This window comes from Phyllopteryx taeniolatus, chromosome 2 (genome assembly GCF_024500385.1).
Source record: "Phyllopteryx taeniolatus isolate TA_2022b chromosome 2, UOR_Ptae_1.2, whole genome shotgun sequence".
NCBI classification, from domain to species: Eukaryota; Metazoa; Chordata; class Actinopteri; order Syngnathiformes; family Syngnathidae; genus Phyllopteryx; species Phyllopteryx taeniolatus.
This window is the reverse complement of record NC_084503.1, coordinates 37,485,416-37,503,133: the sequence shown is the minus strand read 5'-3', so window position 1 is coordinate 37,503,133 and position 17,718 is coordinate 37,485,416. Positions and strand designations below refer to the sequence as shown.

At 43.0% G+C, this 17,718-nt stretch overlaps 1 protein-coding gene across 3 annotated transcripts; it reads right to left on the bottom strand.

The window, feature by feature from the left end:
* Window positions 1-20: 20 nt before the first annotated feature.
* atmin (ATM interactor) lies at window positions 21-17,574 on the bottom strand. 3 transcript variants are annotated; one of them, XM_061766070.1, is made up of 4 exons: window positions 17,365-17,574; window positions 9,564-9,689; window positions 3,659-3,858; window positions 21-3,569 (listed from the first exon to the last, which is right to left on the bottom strand). In XM_061766070.1, exons 1-4 carry the CDS (start codon window positions 17,443-17,445, stop codon window positions 1,799-1,801), a joined length of 2,178 nt encoding a protein of 725 aa, XP_061622054.1. In that variant the 5' UTR covers window positions 17,446-17,574; the 3' UTR covers window positions 21-1,798. The 3 variants fall into 3 exon arrangements, with proteins under 3 accessions (XP_061622054.1, XP_061622052.1, XP_061622053.1); XM_061766068.1 differs by lacking the exon at window positions 17,365-17,574 and adding an exon at window positions 16,782-17,337; XM_061766069.1 differs by lacking the exons at window positions 9,564-9,689; window positions 17,365-17,574 and adding an exon at window positions 16,782-17,338.
* Window positions 17,575-17,718: the final 144 nt, after the last annotated feature.

Below are 17,718 nucleotides of genomic sequence, written 5' to 3'. Positions count from 1 at the left end.
CTGCGAAAATAAGCACACAGTAATGTTCTTGCAGTTTATTAGGAACATTTGTAGTTAAGCTGCAACATGTAATCAAGGCAACATATAATTCTACAGTTTTACTAAACGGAAAGCCTTTTGTGCCATGAAAACACATGCGATCACCCACTAAGGGAAGTAATGCTTTGTTGTGATGTTTGGGAACAAAAAGGCATAAACATGTACTGTAGCTGACTTTTAAAATGTATTCTGATATATGTTCTTCACAGGAAATGAGCCAAGGCCAGTGAGTCCGAGTTTGAGAATGAAAATGGGTTACACAGATCCACACACCACACAGAGGTTAAAGCAAAATATCTGTAAAATTCATCTATTGCTCCTGTAAGAAACAAACTATCAATAAATGTCATAACTGAATATGCCAAGAGTCATGAAAACAGCATATATTTGTCAACATCTTTAGATGTCGTGAAGAAAATTTACCAAGTTGTACATTAGCTTCTACAACAATCTGCAGCCATGAAAATAGGGACGCATCAAATTGTTTCCAGTGACATGTTACATTGCATTTTGATGTGACACAGCACAAGCCTTCTGACAGAAACTTCTCGTAACATGCAACCATAAAAAAATATATACCCATGCAAATATCATCATGATCTTTTTTTGTTTATCTTCCAAAACATCAATTATTTTAGGTGAAGTGTAACAGAACAAAAAATACTGGGTTAAGGCACCAAAAAGTTAAAATAGATAATTACATTTACCGGTAATCACTGTTTCCTGTGTAGCGCATTAGCTGCTTGGTATGCCTCAGCAATTAGCGCTAACTCAAATTGAGGTAACGCGCTGCAACGCAGCAAAACAAAATCAGGTTTTGATTCCTTAAAAACTAGACGTCAACAGTGTTTTAGTGCAGGATTAAAGAAATTAAATTGATAATTTCTTAAAATAGAACACATGCATTAAGTTTGTGCCAAAATAGCAGCTAATGTTAATCAGCTGGGTTTATGTGCAGTAAGCAAATGCAGAAGATCCAAAGTGATGACTTGGGATCACTGCCAGCATATACATTTACACCAACCTAATAAATAAGACAAAGACAGCCTAGTCTGAAGAGTTTCCTATAAAAATGACACAATCACAATTCACACTACCCTTTCAAATCAAAAGGTGTGCTACAACTGACATTTTTTTCTTGTGCAACTGCTGTAATTTTTTTGTTTTCTAAACGACAAGTTCCTTGTTTATTTAGAACTCGTACGGCTCTGCAATTGTCTGCTAGCCTTTAGGTTAAGCAGCAATTGGCTGCTTATGATCAAAATTTATATTTGGCAATGACAAATTGAAGGCTCATGCACATTTTAAAGACACGTAAAGCAACTTGTGTTAACTGTACAGCTGAGGTTTTATTTTTCCCCATGCAGTCGATGCTTCTCTAAATTCAGTCATTTGTATTAACTGCAGATGTAACTGATGTGCTAGGTTTTAATCTGTGTGATGGAAACACCAAATAACACTGAAATAAAAACTTACATTTCAGACAAGACACATTATGTCACATGTGCTAGTAAATATGTAAACTGTCAGGAGCTGAAACATCCTGCCCATTGAGCTAATAAAGTGCACAAAGCAGTCGGATATTGACCTGGAAACGCACTGGACAAGATAACCCGAGTGGAATGATTCAAACATCTTCACAGACTTCTTTCACCTTCACTGCTGCTCCACTGGGGGACATCCTTCACTCATTCCTATGATAGAAAGGCAGACACAGGAAACGTGTCACAAAGATTAGGCAGCTTCATTATGAATAACTTCAACGGTTGGGTTTCTCGGGCTGCTGAAAGAGAGCACAAAGCTCCTGGCACGTCTGCGTTTCCACTGAGCTGAAATGGGACTCCATGTTCCACAGCAAGTCAGCTGACAAGAAGTCATCCATGACTGTTTGTGTTTCGTTGCTTGTCAAGAAGAGGTGTCCGAAGCCTTCAGCCTGGCTGGTCTGAGTCTCTGTGCTGCTTAAAAGCCTCGCCTGCTCCCCCTGACCAACGGGGGTTTGAACAGGGATGCACGGAGCAAATGAATGGAAGTCTGTCTGTGTTTCTGTGTCTGAGGACTCTGTGCTCATAGAAAAGCTTGAATGGCGCAGAATGCTGCTCAGTGGCATGTGGCTTCCAGCGTTCAGAAGGAAGTTAAGGTCAGTCTGAGTCTGAGTATCGAATAGCTCCAAGTCACTGGCTTGGGTTCGACTTGGTTCCTCGCTTTCGTCCAGTTCATCCATGAGGAAGAAATCGGTCTGGGTCTGAATGTCCAAAGACTCCAGGTGTGTGTCACTGTTCAGGCCATCCAGATCGTTTTCCTCTGTCTGCGTCTGAATGTGCACGGCGCTGAGAAACTCTTCAAAGTCGAAGTCAATGGTGCCGTGTTGCTCCTGAACAGGACCCAGGTTCGACCCGCAGCCTGCGGCGGCAGAGGTTAGCACTTGGTGGCCTGACATGCTATCAGACAGAATGTTTTCCAGGTCATTTAACAAGGTCATGGTTTGGGTTTGGTTGTCTGCCACGTTATTGGAGCTCAGCAAATCTGTCTGAACCCCAAAGCACATGCCTCCTGCTGCCTTTCCAGCATCGTACAAACTACTTCCTGTGGCTTCCAGAGGCTCATCCACACGCAGAGCAGTCTGGGTGGAAACACTGAGGGCATCGCTGCTGAAAAGGTCAGTGCACATGATGACCTGATCCTGAGCCTTGTCGTTTGATTGCGCGATTGTGAAATAGGTCTGCGTCTGCCTGGTTTTGCTTGATGGTGGAGATGAAGAGGAGAGGCAAATACTTTGGTTCAAGGATTGGTTGTCTGTCTGAGCCCCGATAGTGGAGGTGCTTCTGACACGGGTGTGGAATGTCTGGGTTTGAACACTAACTGGCAGGAGGACTTGGGCACTCACACTGATGTCTGTCTGGGAGCAGGATGACACAGAGGACTCTCCCACAGAACACAATCCGATCCCCTCCGCAACCCCTGTAGGCATTTTTGACAGATAGGACTTGTCAGTCTGAATGTTGGTAGAGGTGCTCCTTCCTCGTTGTGCTCCCAAGATGCTGCCTGAGTCATGTGTAACCGAATTGTCAAATCCAACCTGCACCCCTGTGCTGATGGGCCCAAGGCCGGAGCGAGAAGTAGGCATGCTATCCTGGAAACCTAAGCACTTAGCATCCAGCTGTGGTACCACAGCTCCTGATGCCTGTGGCAGAAGGTGAAGGGTGCTAACAGAGCCTTGGCTGTTGACCGCCAGGACCACAGACCTAAGATTGCCGCTTTCTGTGGAGGGAAGGAGAACAGGTAGGTGGGCCAGCTGCATTACTGGCACACTGACTAATGCCATATTGGGTTTTGGTAAAAGCTGCTTCTGGAGGCTCTTGTGGCCGCTGAAAATCTGACTGGCAGAGTCTGGGCTTTGAATGATGATGTCAGAAGATGACGAATCCTCTATTAGCTCACGAGTAGAAGGAATAATCACAGAGTCATTGATCTTAACCTTTTCAGAATTAGTGGCGAGTTTCTCCAGCTTTCGCTTTTTTACTGGTGGAATTCTGAAAAGAAGAAATACATAGATCAGACATTACAGCGCTACTCATCTCTTTTAGATAGCAATAGTTACTTTGGTAGAGCGAATGCATGCCTGTGCTCAGTAGGAATCTCATGTCCTGTCCTCAAGATATGCGACAGTAGTGCAGCCCGGCTGGCATAGGGGCAACCACACGTACACTGGTAGGTCTTTCCACAGTCCTCTGTGTGCCTCTTGAGGTCCCACTCGGTGCTGTAGCCATTGTTGCACTTGGAGCACTTGTGTTTCTTCTCTGCATGCATCTTCATAAAGTGCTGTGAAAAAAAAAACAATGTTTAAAAGGTCCCGTATTTTGGCTATTAAGACCTACATAGAGTGACTCTCTAGCATGGACTTAGTATAAAAGTGTCAATTTCATTTAAAAAAACAAAAAAACACCTTGGTTTGTCATACAAGTGTCCAGAAAAGGCCCCTCTGACAGCTATTTCTGTTTGAGCCAGTTTTGTATTCGCTTTGTTCATATTTGGCTAAGACCGTCCCCTTTCCTCTGATTGGTTGCCTCCGTGTAGAAGACCCACTTGTGAGAGCATGTGTTTGTTATGTTGACAGCGCTGACTCGAGAGCGGAGAGGTGGGCGGAGCGCTTCGCTAGTGACGTAGATAAGCAATTCGTAGAAATTCTACGTAGATAAGCTCGAGATACTAGAATGGCTCTTGGCAGAAAAATGTCTGGAACTCAGGAATACGTGGACGATTTTAATTCATATTTGACATGCTTACGGAGGCGCCATAGAGCCAATATAAATCCCAAATATCAGAAAAAGTTGGTTTGTTAAAATATGGGATCTTTAAGAGGAAATTGACATGGCAAACCAATATTGGAATTGGCAGGATAAGTGTTACACTGCTGGCGTAAGGTTCTGACTTCAAATATTGACTAGGGCCTTTCTGTGCTTTTCTGGGTTCTCTATGGGTAAGGTAGGGCATCGAGAATCGAGAACCGATTGGAACTGGGACTAACGTTCTGGTTATCCCGGAATCGTTAAAATTTTAAAATTACGGTTCCCAGTTTCGATGCTGAGTCCGATGACCCCGAAGTGGCGAAAACCAACGAAGAACGCACATGAAGACGTGCTTGTACCCAACGGCGGCGGCAAACCATAGTGTCCTAACTTTGTTAAAATTATTGACCAGTCGCCACAGTGCAACACTTGGAATAAGATTATATTGTGCAAAGGAGGCTTTCACGATGTGTAACGTCTGACGCGCTCCCTCCCGAGTCCCGTTCTGAGCCTCAGCCTACACCGCACGGAGCTTCAGTGAGTGAAACAACAAAATACATCTATGCCAACATTGAGACAGCTCACAAGGTAAACGATTGCTTGCACTTTTGCACTGATGGTTTTTAGCATTTATTTTAGTCTTCAACCAACGTAAGAGCCGATGACAGAAGAAAAAAAAAAAAAAAAAAAGCTACACATTGAGCTGAAACATTACTGTAGCAACTTTACATCACAATGCACTGGGACAAAATTCAAATGAACGTTGTCTCACAAAATCACAAACACTAACCTTGTGCCTCATCGGTGGGTAAGAAAAGAATCAATGTTTTATAGCATTTGGTTCCATCCCAAAAGAAAAGAAAGAAAAAAAAAAAAACCAGCAACAACAAAAAAACACCGGTGCCGTGTGAAGTTACTTTTTGTGCCAAAATGCTGAGTTCCGTTGCATATCCTTCAAAATAAAAGGCTAAAAGCTTAAAACGGGAAGTCAGGTTAAAACTTGCACATATAAACCATTTGACATGATAAAACAGTCCTAAATAACGATTTTAACAATGCTATATTCAACTTTTAGCTGAAACATTAATTCATGAATATTAAGTCAATTGGGTTAGCTCCACAGACATTGCATTTTAGTTCATAGGGTTGATATTGATACTGGTTATAAAGGACCCCAAGTCAAATGTTCATTTTAGTCTATGCTGCGGGCTGCTAAGAAAATGGATGTTCATAATTTGGGGAAGACCAATGAAGAAGCGGCGAAAACCAACAAAGAAGCCGAAGCCGTGCTTGTGTCCAGTGGCAGCGGCGAACAAAAGTTTTAACTATGTTAAAATAAATGACCAGTCACCTCAGTGCAACACTTGGATTAAGATTATATTGTGCAAAGGAGGCTTTCACGATGTGTAGAACTCAGCCAACACCGTGCAGAACTTCAGTCAAGTCAAGTGGGTGAGTGAAACAATAAAATACGTCTATGACAACATCGAGGTAGCTAACAAGTTAAACGCTGGGGTGCACTCTTGCACTGATGGTCTTTACACTGGCTTCCAGTCATCTTTAGAATAGATTTAAAAATTCTGATACTGGTCTATAAATCACTAAACGGTTTAGGTCCTGAATACATGAATGAAATGCTAATGGAATATAAACCCAGTGGGGCTCTGAGATTGACAAACTCGGGTCAAGTGGAGGTCAAGGTCCAAAGCAAACATGGTGAAGCAGCATTTACCTATTATGCTGCACACAAATGGAATATGTTGCCAACAGAAGTGACGTCAGCCCCAAGTGTGCATGTTTTTAAGTCCAGGTTCTTTTTTTCCCCATGCTTTTTAGAACATTTCCACTTTTGAATGATATTTCTTGCACTGTACGCTGTTTTAAATTGTATTTTTTATTTTTTTCTCTTTGTTTTAAATGTTTATAAGCTGTCTTTTCACCTTTGTTTTTAAATGCTTTTAATCATCTAACGCACATTACCTTGTGTATGAAATGCGCAACCAAGATGAATTTGCTTTGCGAGTTTTGACAGACAAAAATAAAATATAAATTATTTTACCATACTGGAAACAACGTAGAAACAGTCGCATTACAAGCTTAACATTGAGCTAAAACTTCACCAAAGGTCAAACTAGCAACTTTACATCACAATGAATTGGGACAAAAATCACAAAAACATTGTCTCACAGTATCACAAACACTAACCTTGTGTCTCATCGGTGGGTAGGTTAAGAAAGTTTTATAGCGTTTGGTTCCACTACTTTAATTTTCAAAATTCAGTGTCGTTTTCAGTTACTTTTCGTGCCAAAAGCTCCGGTACGTACCCTTCAAATAAAAGGCTACATGCTTAAAACAGGAAGTCAAGTGAAAACTTGCACATACAAACCATTTGATGTGATAAAACAGTTGTAAATAACGATTTTAACAATGCTGCATCCAACTTTTAGCTGAAACAATAATTAATGAATATTAAATCAATTTGTTTAGTTCCACACAAATTGCCTTTTAGTTCATAGGTTTGATATTGATACTGGTTATAAAGAACGTCGAGTCAAATGTTCATTTTAGTTTACGCGGTAGGCTGCTAAGAAAATGGATAATTTGGACACCCTTTTTTGACCCAGACCCCTAAAAGAATCGGAATCAAGAATCGTTTGGAACCGGAATCAGGAACGGAATCGCTCAAATTCATACGCTAATGCCATCCGGGCGTTGCTAGATAGAAGTGCTAGAGTGGAGCATTGAATAGACTGCTTGTAAAAGAGAATCTGAGATTTTAGATCCAGTCAGAGCCGATCCTTATTTGTTTGTTTTTTTGCTGACATGGGACCGATTTCCGATCTCAAAGATCAGATCGGGACACCCCTAATTCTTATTATATAGTCAGTTGACATTCTGTGCTGCATTTATATATGGGTGACAAACTACTGCTGGTGACTCACTGGTCAAGCAGAGGCATCATTGCCATGTGACTCTAACACTGTAAGGATACATGGCTAGAAATTAAATGCATAATGTTACCTTACCAGGAAGCACATACCGGTGACCTACACACTCCATTTGTATCGTTACTGATGAGTTGGGGCCTGATTTTCTGAGTTTCCCTTAAGTGCAATTTTAAAGTGGAAAATTGAGCACGCCAAACTTAGGTGAGGTGAGCCAAGTGAGTACAGTGTAGTGTAAAAGTCGCATTTACTGGTATGAATGTGAACTATATGCATCAGCCGTAAACGCTTCTTTATACTCGCGCAGGCAGCGAACACGCTGACGTCACTGCGGTTATCGCTCGTGCAGTTTGCCTTTATACTCTAGCGCAACCCACGCTCGCTGTTTTGAAAATGTGCTGCAGTTCTCCTCCAAGTCAGGGGTGAGTCGCTACGGCTGGAATTGGCTAGGACACCACAGGGTGGAGTTTCCTCTGCATGTTATGGCCAATTCCGGTAGTATTTTGCACCTTCGCTAGCTCAGTAACACCTCTAAACCTACCGCTGCGGAAATTACACACCAGGAGTTTGCTGACATTAGTGCATCTTTGTAATTCTTAGTGCTAGCATCATAAAGGTGCACATATTTGCGCACCTCCTCGCACAGCCTTTCTTTAATCTGTTCCATGTTTTGTATTTTACAGATGCGGTATTGAGGAACCAAGGGAAAAGCCGAGTACGTCATCACAGCATGTGACTAAAACGGACCAATCATGAGAGATGATCTCCGCGGCATTCTGTGCGCGGCGACAATTTGTGCTGTGTGCGCGTCACACGTGTAGTATGGGGGTCGCGTGGCCCAATGCGTCGGTCACGCAATGCAATGAGGGCGCCGTCGCCCGCGTGTGCGCGGAGTATAAAGGGGCCTTAAGTCAGCAGTGCCACACAAAGATTATGTAGTATAGAAATTAGATGGATAGATAAATATCACAAATAGTACAAATTCCAGAACCCTTCCAGACGTGTGTATATTTAATAACAAACAAACAAACGGGCAACTTTGGCCAAAGACAAAATGCAGGGCTAACTCAAGTAATGAAGGCTAAGAAAGAACACAACCTGTAGAATGTTTAATATTGGGGCCCAGTGTATGCATGTGAATTTATTGATGCAATGATTTCAAGAGGATTTGACTCACACGGGAAATGTGTGGGAGGTTTCCTTTCTACTGTCATCTGTTTTAAAAATAATGAGCCTCACTTTTAAACAAAGAGTAAGATACCTCTTGGCACAGCCAGGCAGAAAGTATTCACCATAAATATATGAAGCCCATCAATTTTCTAATACTGATCAGCCTTTTCAAAGAGCTGGAGCCTATCCTGGCGGAGTGTGTGTGAACAAGTCACCAATTGCAGAAATTAACTATTTATTGTGCCACGAACGAATCAGTGGTCATATGGATTGGCTTGTGAATCCCAATGGAAAAAAAATATTCCCAAATCAGAATTTTTGCAATCGAATCAAAACGAGTCAAAGAATAAAATACACTCCACTTTATTCTGACAAGCACTGCAATGCTGCCCACGGCTGCTGCCATTTTGACTTAATTCGCATCGCTTCAGCCCATGTATGCATTGTAGCTTCACCAAGATCAACAAAGTTTGGTTCAATAAATAAAATAAATAAAAAAACGAGCTTTCTGCTGAGGGATGCTTGTGTTTCCCCGAGCTCTCCAATGAGCTGCACGGATAGCATGGAAGCGCCTCAACGGAAGCCGAAAATGAGCCATCGCTGGAGAAGGCGATCACGGCACAGTGGCAGACTTAATGGAAGAAAGTTGATCCAACACAGCGTGAAGCTAGAGCAGCTAGGTAGCCAGCAGGCTAGTTGAAAGGCGACCGGTTGGTCCAGTCCGCAAGGGCACCGACAAGCGCAAAAGACACCCAAAATACTACCTGTGGCTAAGGTATGGCGAGGGATGGTTAAGTAAGCAATTTTAAACTAAAAAGAAAAACATCTGTACGGACATGCAACAACTAAAACTCATCAGTCAAAACGTGCTACCCTACTCTCTTCCCGGTTCAATAGCTAGCTTTCAAATAAATGGGATTTCTCATTTGTTGGACTATCATTTTGGAAAAGTACAAAAAGCAACAATTTGATTCGTTATTGTCAATATGAACAGCGATTGGGGTTCAGGGTGCAAGTCCGACCACTACTATTTATACTGCAATTGAAGAAATGCAGGACTTTGGTGTCGCTACCAAATAAAAATATGCGTTCATTGGCAGACTTAGCGTTTGTGAAGGCTTACTTGTTTCACCAGGGAAAATTGAGAGAAGGGTCTGCCAGGTCCCCTAGGACAGCCTTCAATGGGACAGCAGTAAAGCTTTTTTGACGCCTTCATGTCCTTTCTGACTGTGGGGTTGACAATACCGTCCTGGGGAGACAGAGGATACACAAGTTAAGTTAATTTATTTCTCTTAAAAAGACCCTCTGTAGCTCGCAGCAAGAGTGACAATAAACGATTTACTGCTTTTAAGACATTGTATAACACTGACTAAATGTACGAAGCCAGTAAACAGATTATAGCAGTCTCTCCTTTACTGAATGACTAAGTGATAACGATCAACTTTGGGATATTCATTAAGAGAAGAAAAACCCTTGCGCATTGACAATTGTTGGGGCTCCACAACACTAATGCTACCGCCAGAATGTGGTCAAGGTCACCTCCATCTGCTCCAACACTAGAGGGAGCGGAGAAGCTAAAGCTGAGAAAGACACCCTCAGGTTTATCATAAGGAGTTAGCAATATCTGATGTTTCTAACGAATGCTCTAGCAGCCTTGAACCGAATCCTATGCTTGAAGGCAAAAGCCGGAGTCCTGTTAAAGGAGTGTTCCATTGCAGAGACGAGCAGATGCATCAATGTTATGCAATGCTGCAGCGGACCAAAGGCAGCATTGAAAAGGTTATGATAAAAACACTGCATTCTCTCTGCTGGACCTCATGAATAATTTACACGGCGCATAAGGAGTAATTTGATTATCTAAAGCGCTCGGTCACATCTACCAGAGAACAATTACTGCATCTGACAAAACTGCCACATCATTGTGAATTATAAATAACACAAATCTGTGTCCCCATTCAGCATACTGATGGAGACATTTTGTCTTTATTATCCGGCATTCTTTGCACTTATGTTTCCCATCATCAAACAAATTTAAATATTAGTCAAACACAACACAGATAAAAACAAAATCCAGTTTAAGAATGATGTTTTTTTTATTATTAAGGTTGGAAAAAATCCAAACCTACATGGCCCTATGTGAAAAGGTGATTGCACCCCCCATTAAAACATAACTGTAGTTTGTCATAACTGAGTTCAATTTCTCTAGTCACACCCAGGCCTGCTACTGCCACGCTTGTTCTCAATCACGAAATCACTTTAAATAGGACCTGCCTGACAAAGTGAAGTGGAACAAAAGATCCTATAAAGCTAAATATCATGCTGGGATCTAAAGAAATTCAGGAACAACCAAGAAAGAAAGTAATTGAGGTTTAAAAAAATAATAATTTTAAATTCTAAAGCTTTGGGACTTCAGCGAACCACAGTGAGAGCCATTCTCCACAAATGGCGAAAACATAGAACAGTGGTGAACCTTCCCAGGAGTAATAAAGATTGATTCATTTGATAATAGATAAGTTGTCAAGTAATCGTTGCACCTCTAGTTCAGTAGTCATATTTTTGTGACATTTTTGTTTGGTGGTGTGCCGTGAGATTTTACAAATTCAAAATGGGTGCCTTAGCCTCACTTCATTTAGATTCACTACAAAGACAAGATAATGTTCAAACTGATTAACTTTGTTTTTTTTTGTGTGTGCGCAAATATTCACAGATTTTGAATTTGATTGCATCCTCAGTTCCCTTACTGAGTGTTAAAATGAAAGGTGAGGTAAGACAGTGGTAAACATGCCCCTGTCCCAAATTCAAAATGAGAGAATATTTGCAAAAAACGACCATCAGTTTGAACATTAAATATCTTGTCTTTGTAGTGAATTCAAGTGAATTTAGGTTGAAAAGGATACTCAAGTCATTGTTTTCAGTTTTTTTTTTTTTTTTAACCAACCATCAGTTTGAACATTAAATCTTCTTCTTTTCCTTTCGGCTTGTCCCGTTAGGGGTCGCCACAGCGCGTCATCCTTTTCCATGAGAGCCTATCTCCGGCATCCTCCTCTCGAACACCAACTGCCATCATGTCTTCCCTCACGACATCCATCAACCTTCTCTTTGGTCTTCCTCTAGCTCTCTTGCCTGGCAGCTCCATCCTCATCATCCTTCTACCAATATACTCACTCTCTCTCCTCTGGACGTGTCCAAACCATTGAAGTCTGCTCTCTCTAACTTTGTCTCCAAAACATCGAACCTTGGCTGTCCCTCTGATGAGCTCATTTCTAATTTTATCCAACCTGGTCACTCCGAGAGCGAACCTCAACATCTTCATTTCCGCCACCTCCAGCTCTGCTTCCTGTTTTCTCTTCAGTGCTACTGTCTCTAATCCATACATCATGGCTGGCCTCACCACTGTTTTATAAACTTTGCCCTTTATCCTAGCAGAGACTCTTCTGTCACATAACACACCTGACACCTTCCTCCACCCGTTCCAACCTGCTTGGACCCGTTTCTTCACTTCCTGACCACACTCACCATTGCTCTGGACGGTTGACCCCAAGTATTTAAAGTCCTCTACCCTTGCCATCTCTTCTCCCTGTAGCCTCATTCTTCCCCCACCACCCCTCTCATTCATGCACATATATTCTGTTTTACTTCGGCTAATCTTCATTCCTCTTCTTTCCAGTGCATGCCTCCATCTTTCTAACTGTTCCTCCACCTGCTCCCTGCTTTCACTGCAGATCACAATGTCATCTGCAAACATCATGGTCCACGGGGATTCCAGTCTAACCTCATCTGTCAGCCTATCCATCACCACTGCAAAAAGGAAGGGGCTCAGGGCTGATCCCTGATGCAGTCCCACGTCCACCTTAAATTCTTCTGTCACACCGACAGCACACCTCACCGCTGTTCTGCTGCCCTCGTACATGTCCTGTATTATTCTAACATACTTCTCTGCCACTCCAGACTTCCGCATGCAGTACCACAGTTCCTCTCTGGGTACTCTGTCATAGGCTTTCTCTAGATCTACAAAGACACAATGTAGCTCCTTCTGACCTTCTCTGTACTTTTCCATCAACATCCTCAAGGCAAATAATGCATCTGTGGTACTCTTTCTAGGCATGAAACCATACTGTTGCTCGCAAATACTCACTTCTGTCCGGAGTCTAGCCTCCACTACTCTTTCCCATAACTTCATTGTGTGGCTCATCAACTTTATTCCTCTATAGTTGCCACAGCTCTGCACATCACCTTTGTTCTTAAAAATGGGCACCAGTACACTTTTCCTCCATTCCTCAGGCATCTTCTTACGCACTAGAATTCTATTGAACAAGCTGGTCAAAAACTCCACAGCCACCTCTCCTAGATGCTTCCATACCTCCACAGGAATGTCATCAGGACCAACTGCCTTTCCATTTTTCATTCTCTTTAATGCCTTTCTAACTTCCCCCTTACTAATCATTGCCACTTCGTGGTCCACCACACTTGCCTCTTCTACTCTCCCTTCTCTATCATTTTCCTCATTCATCAACTCCTCGAAGTATTCTTTCCATCTACCTAGCACACTGCTGGCACCAGTCAACATATTTCCATCTCTATCCTTAATCACCCTAACCTGCTGCACATCCTTCCCATCTCTATCCCTCTGTCTGGCCAGCCTGTATAGATCCTTTTCTCCTTCTTTAGTGTCCAACCTGCCATACATGTCATCATATGCCTCTTGTTTTGCCTTTGCCACCTCTACCTTTGCCCTGTGTCGCATCTCAATGTATTCCTTTCGCCTCTCCTCGGTCCTCTCAGTGTCCCACTTCTTCTTAGCTAACCGTTTTCCTTGTATGATTTCCTGTACTGTGAGGTTCCACCACCAAGTCTCCTTCTCTCCTTTCCTGCCAGAAGATACACGAAGTACTCTCCTGCCTGCTTCTCTGATCACCTTGGCTGCAGTGGTCCAGTCTTCTGGAAGCTCTTCCCGTCCACCGAGAGCCTGTATCACCTCTTCCCGAAAAGCTGCACAACACTCGTCCTGTCTCAGCTTCCACAACATGGTTCTCTTCTCTGCATTTGTCTTCCTAATTTTCCTCCCCACCACCAGAGTCATCTTACACACCACCATCCTATGCTGTCTAGCCACACTCTCCCCTACCACTACCTTACAGTTGGTAACCTCCTTCAGATTACATCGTCTGCACAAGATGTAATCCACCTGTGTGCTTCTACCTCCGCTCTTGTAGGTCACCCTATGTTCGTGCCTCTTCTGGAAAAAAGTGTTCACTACAGCCATTTGCATCCTTGTTGCAAAGTCTACCACCATCTGACCCTCCAAGTTCCTTTCCTGGATACCGTACTTACCCATCACTTCTTCATCACCCTTATTACCTTCACCAACATGTCCATTACAATCGGCACCAATTACGACTCTCTCTCTGTCTGGGATGCTCAGAACTACATCATCTAGCTCCTTCCAGAATTTCTCTTTCACCTCTAGGTCACATCCTACCTGTGGGGCATAGCCACTAATCACATTACACATAACACCCTCAATTTCAAATTTCAGCCTCATCAATCGATCTGATACTCTTTTCACCTCCAAGACATTCTTAGCCAACTCTTCTTTTAAAATAACCCCGACTCCATTTCTCTTCCCATCTACACCATGGTAAAATAATTTAAACCCTGCCCCTAAACTTCTAGCCTTACTGCCTTTCCACCTGGTCTCCTGGACACACAATATATCAACCTTTCTCCTAATCATCATGTCAACCAACTCCCGAGATTTTCCTGTCATAGTCCCAACATTCAAAGTCCCCACATTCAGTTCTAGGCTCTTGTGTTTTCCTCTTCTCTTTCTGCCGAAGAACCCGCTTTCCACCTCTTCTTCTTCTTCTTCGACTTCGACTTCGACCCACAGTAGCTGAATTTCCAACAGCGCCCTGCAGGTTGACGGCGCCGGTGGCGGACGTTGTTAACCCGGGCCACGACCGATCCGGTATGGAATTCTTTGGATGAACGCTCATATTTGTTTGGCAAGGTTTTAAGCCGGATGCCCTTCCTGACGCAACCCTCTGCATTTATCCGGGCTTGGGACCGGCCTACAGTTTGCACTGACTTGTGCCCCCCATAGGGCTGCATTCTTGAACATTTGAACATTAAATGTCTGTAGTAAATTTAGGTTGAAAAGGATTCTCAAGTCATTGTTTGCTGTTTTTATTTACATTTTAAAGAACATCCCATCTTCATTGGAATTGGGGTTTATAGATCACTAAGGATCATTTAGGACAGGAGTCACCACAATGGTGTCCCCAAGGACCATGAGTACCCTGCTGGCCTGTTCTAAAAATAGCTCATTACTGATGGGACATTGTGATTTCTTTGGAATATTATAGCAGCGATTGTTTGAAAATGTAAAGATACTGTATATAGAAACGGTGTTGCACATTGATATTATCTACCTTGTTAAATCAGTGTCAATAGTTATCGTGAGAAATCATTAACATGATCGACGTCTTCACAGAGATGAATGTCATTAATTATTAACAACAATATGGGTGTATATGGGTAATGCAGCCCTATGGGGGGGCACAAGTCAGTGCAAACTGTAGGTTGTAGTTGTGCTGTTGGTGTGACAGTCGAATTTAAGGTGGAGGTAGGACTGCATCAGGGATCAGCCCTGAGCCCCTTCCTTTTTACAGTGGTGATGGATAGGCTGACAGATGAGGTTAAGACTGGAATCCCCGTGGACCATGATGTTTGCAGATGACATTGTGATCTGCAGTGAAAGCAGGGAGCAGCTGGTGGAACAGTTAGAAAGATGGAGGCATGCACTAGAAAGAAGAGGAATGAAGATTAGCCGAAGTAAGACAGAATATATGTGCATGAATGAGAGGGGTGGTGGGGGAAAGAGTGAGGCTACAGGGAGAAGAGAGGACTTTAGATACTTAGGGTCAACCGTCCAGAGCAATGGTGAGTGTGGTCAGGAAGTGAAGAAACGGGTCCAAGCAGGTTGGAACGGGTGGAGGAAGGTGTCAGGTGTGTTATGTGACAGAAGAGTCTCTACTAGGATGAAGGGCAAAGTTTATAAAACAGTGGTGAGGCCAGCCATGATGTACGGATTAGAGACAGTGGCACTGAAGAGACAACAGGAAGCAGAGTTGGAGGTGGCGGAAATGAAGATGTTGAGGTTCGCTCTTGGAGTGACCAGGTTGGATAAAATTAGAAATTAGCTCATCAGAGGGACAGCCAAGGTTCGATGTTTTGGAGACAAAGTTAGAGAGAGCAGACTTTGATGGTTTGGACACATCCAGAGGAGAAATTGTGAGTATATTGGTAGAAGGATGATGAGGATGGAGCTGCCAGGCAAGAGAGCTAGAGGAAGACCAAAGAGAAGGTTGATGGATGTCGTGAGGGAAGACATGATGGCAGTTGGTGTTCGAGAGGAGGATGCAGGAGATAGGCTTCCATCGAAAAGGATGACGCGCTGTGGCGACCCCTAACAGAACAAGCCGAAAGGAAAAGAAGAATGGGTATTTTATTAAGCATGTTATTGTTTGTTTCAGTAGCCCTTTGAATTATGAAAAATCAGCACCCAAAAAGATCATTGCAGTTTCAAAAAGGTTAGTGACACTGATTTAGGGTCAGTGCAGCGAAATCATTACAGATCACAGTGCCAAACAAAATAATAATATGGACTATGGTAGAAATGAAATTTTACATGGTCTAATTGTTACCTTAATTCTTCCCGGATCTTAAGGGTTTCATTTACATCTGCAACTGTGCTTCACACTTCATAGGGAACATTTAAAAAACATTTTCTAAAGGGCCCGATTCCCATTCCCATTGAATCAGTTTAAACAAAGAGCTTTGGCCTGTTGCAGAAAAACAGACATATTTGCATGCTAAAGATCTCATTCATGGTGGAGAGATTGAATTACTACCTCCTACGAAGGAACCTATCTATGATCGTGGCACGCCAGTCTCACTGCTTTCACACTGGTTAACAATGACGACGACGAATGGACTAAGAAATCAATGAGGACAATACACACACCAAACTCACGAGTGGAACAATTAGCAGCCAAGTGAACCAAATCGGCAGTGGATAAGAGAAACCAACGTTACTATTCGACCAAACTGAAGTTTTGCCACTTCCCTCCCGTAAAGAATGCCAGGCAACTTCTTGCTAAGGTTAACCAAACGGTAGCACGTCATCTCTTAAGCGTCACTATATTTTAGCTACACGGTGAAGTTCGTATGGATGACTTGCTTTTTTTGTTTGTTTTCGGGATACGGAGCTTAGTTAGCTGAGTTTATCGGTTCACGGCGAGACCCTGAGTACATTCCAGTGATGTCTAAGCCATTTTACCTTCACTCTGTGCGACTTCACAAGATGCATGTTCAATGCAGGTGTGTTAGGGAGGATCTTGCCACATCCTTCAACGGTGCACAGAATGTTCGTCCTGACTTCTTTGGTCAGTTCCAGTATGGAGGGTTTAATTATCTCTCGGGTCTGCGACACGGGCTCTTCGTGACAGCCGGGGCTGTCTTTGGGTACGTTGCCTCCGTTTGTTGCCTTGCGGCTCGCCGAAGAGGCAGCCATGTTTCTGTGTTGACAGTCACTCCCGCGTCAACGACGCCACGATTGACTAGGCAGTGTCAGTGACAAGCATAGATATGAAGACAAAATACGCCAGCGCGCGCTAGCAGCCCGGTTAACCGACGTGCCTTCGTGGCAGCCATGTTGTGAAGGTAATCGTTCCCATTGAAGGCAATGCATGGACATAGAAATTAAGTCGTAACTTGCTCATTTCGGAACCGATTTTCATGAGGGTTACTGATTTTTCAACGCCAAAGCGCATGCTACGAATACGTATTGTTTAGCATAAGCGCAAACATTTTTTATTTTATTTTTTTAAATCTAATGTGAAAAGAACTCCCAGTTCACTTGCCGTAATTGTACGGCGTTTTACACAACCGTACGCAGGACAGTGTCCTGGCATCCTTGGTCTTTTGGTTTTCTTGCCGTCCATTCACATGAAATGTAAAGTATTTGACCTCCCTAGTTTAGAGTCCCCTTAGGCACGCAGCTCAAAAGGGGCGTGTCTAATCTAGCTATACTTGTGGGGGACAACCTTCCGGAAATTTGACGGACAGCCTGCTCGGCCAATGGAGGGACGAGAACATGACGCACGATGCTACAACTTGTGGCTACTTCCAGCTGAAGGGCCAGAATTCCTGTTCGTTACAGAGGTGGCAAAACGCTGTCGGGATATTGTACCTATTTCATGTATATTTTTGTTTAT

What these genes read in the sequence shown, in the direction of transcription:
- atmin (XM_061766068.1), bottom strand. Translation starts at nt 17,015, where the DNA reads ATGGCTGCCTCTTCGGCGAGCCGCAAGGCAACAAACGGAGGCAACGTA. An exon ending in AATTTTCCCTGGTGAAACAA is followed by an intron (nt 3,859 to 9,563) that starts GTAAGCCTTCAC and finishes TTTTTTTCACAG; the next exon opens with CACTTTATGAAGATGCATGC. An exon ending in GAGATTCCTACTGAGCACAG is followed by an intron (nt 3,570 to 3,658) that starts GCATGCATTCGC and finishes TCTTCTTTTCAG; the next exon opens with AATTCCACCAGTAAAAAAGC.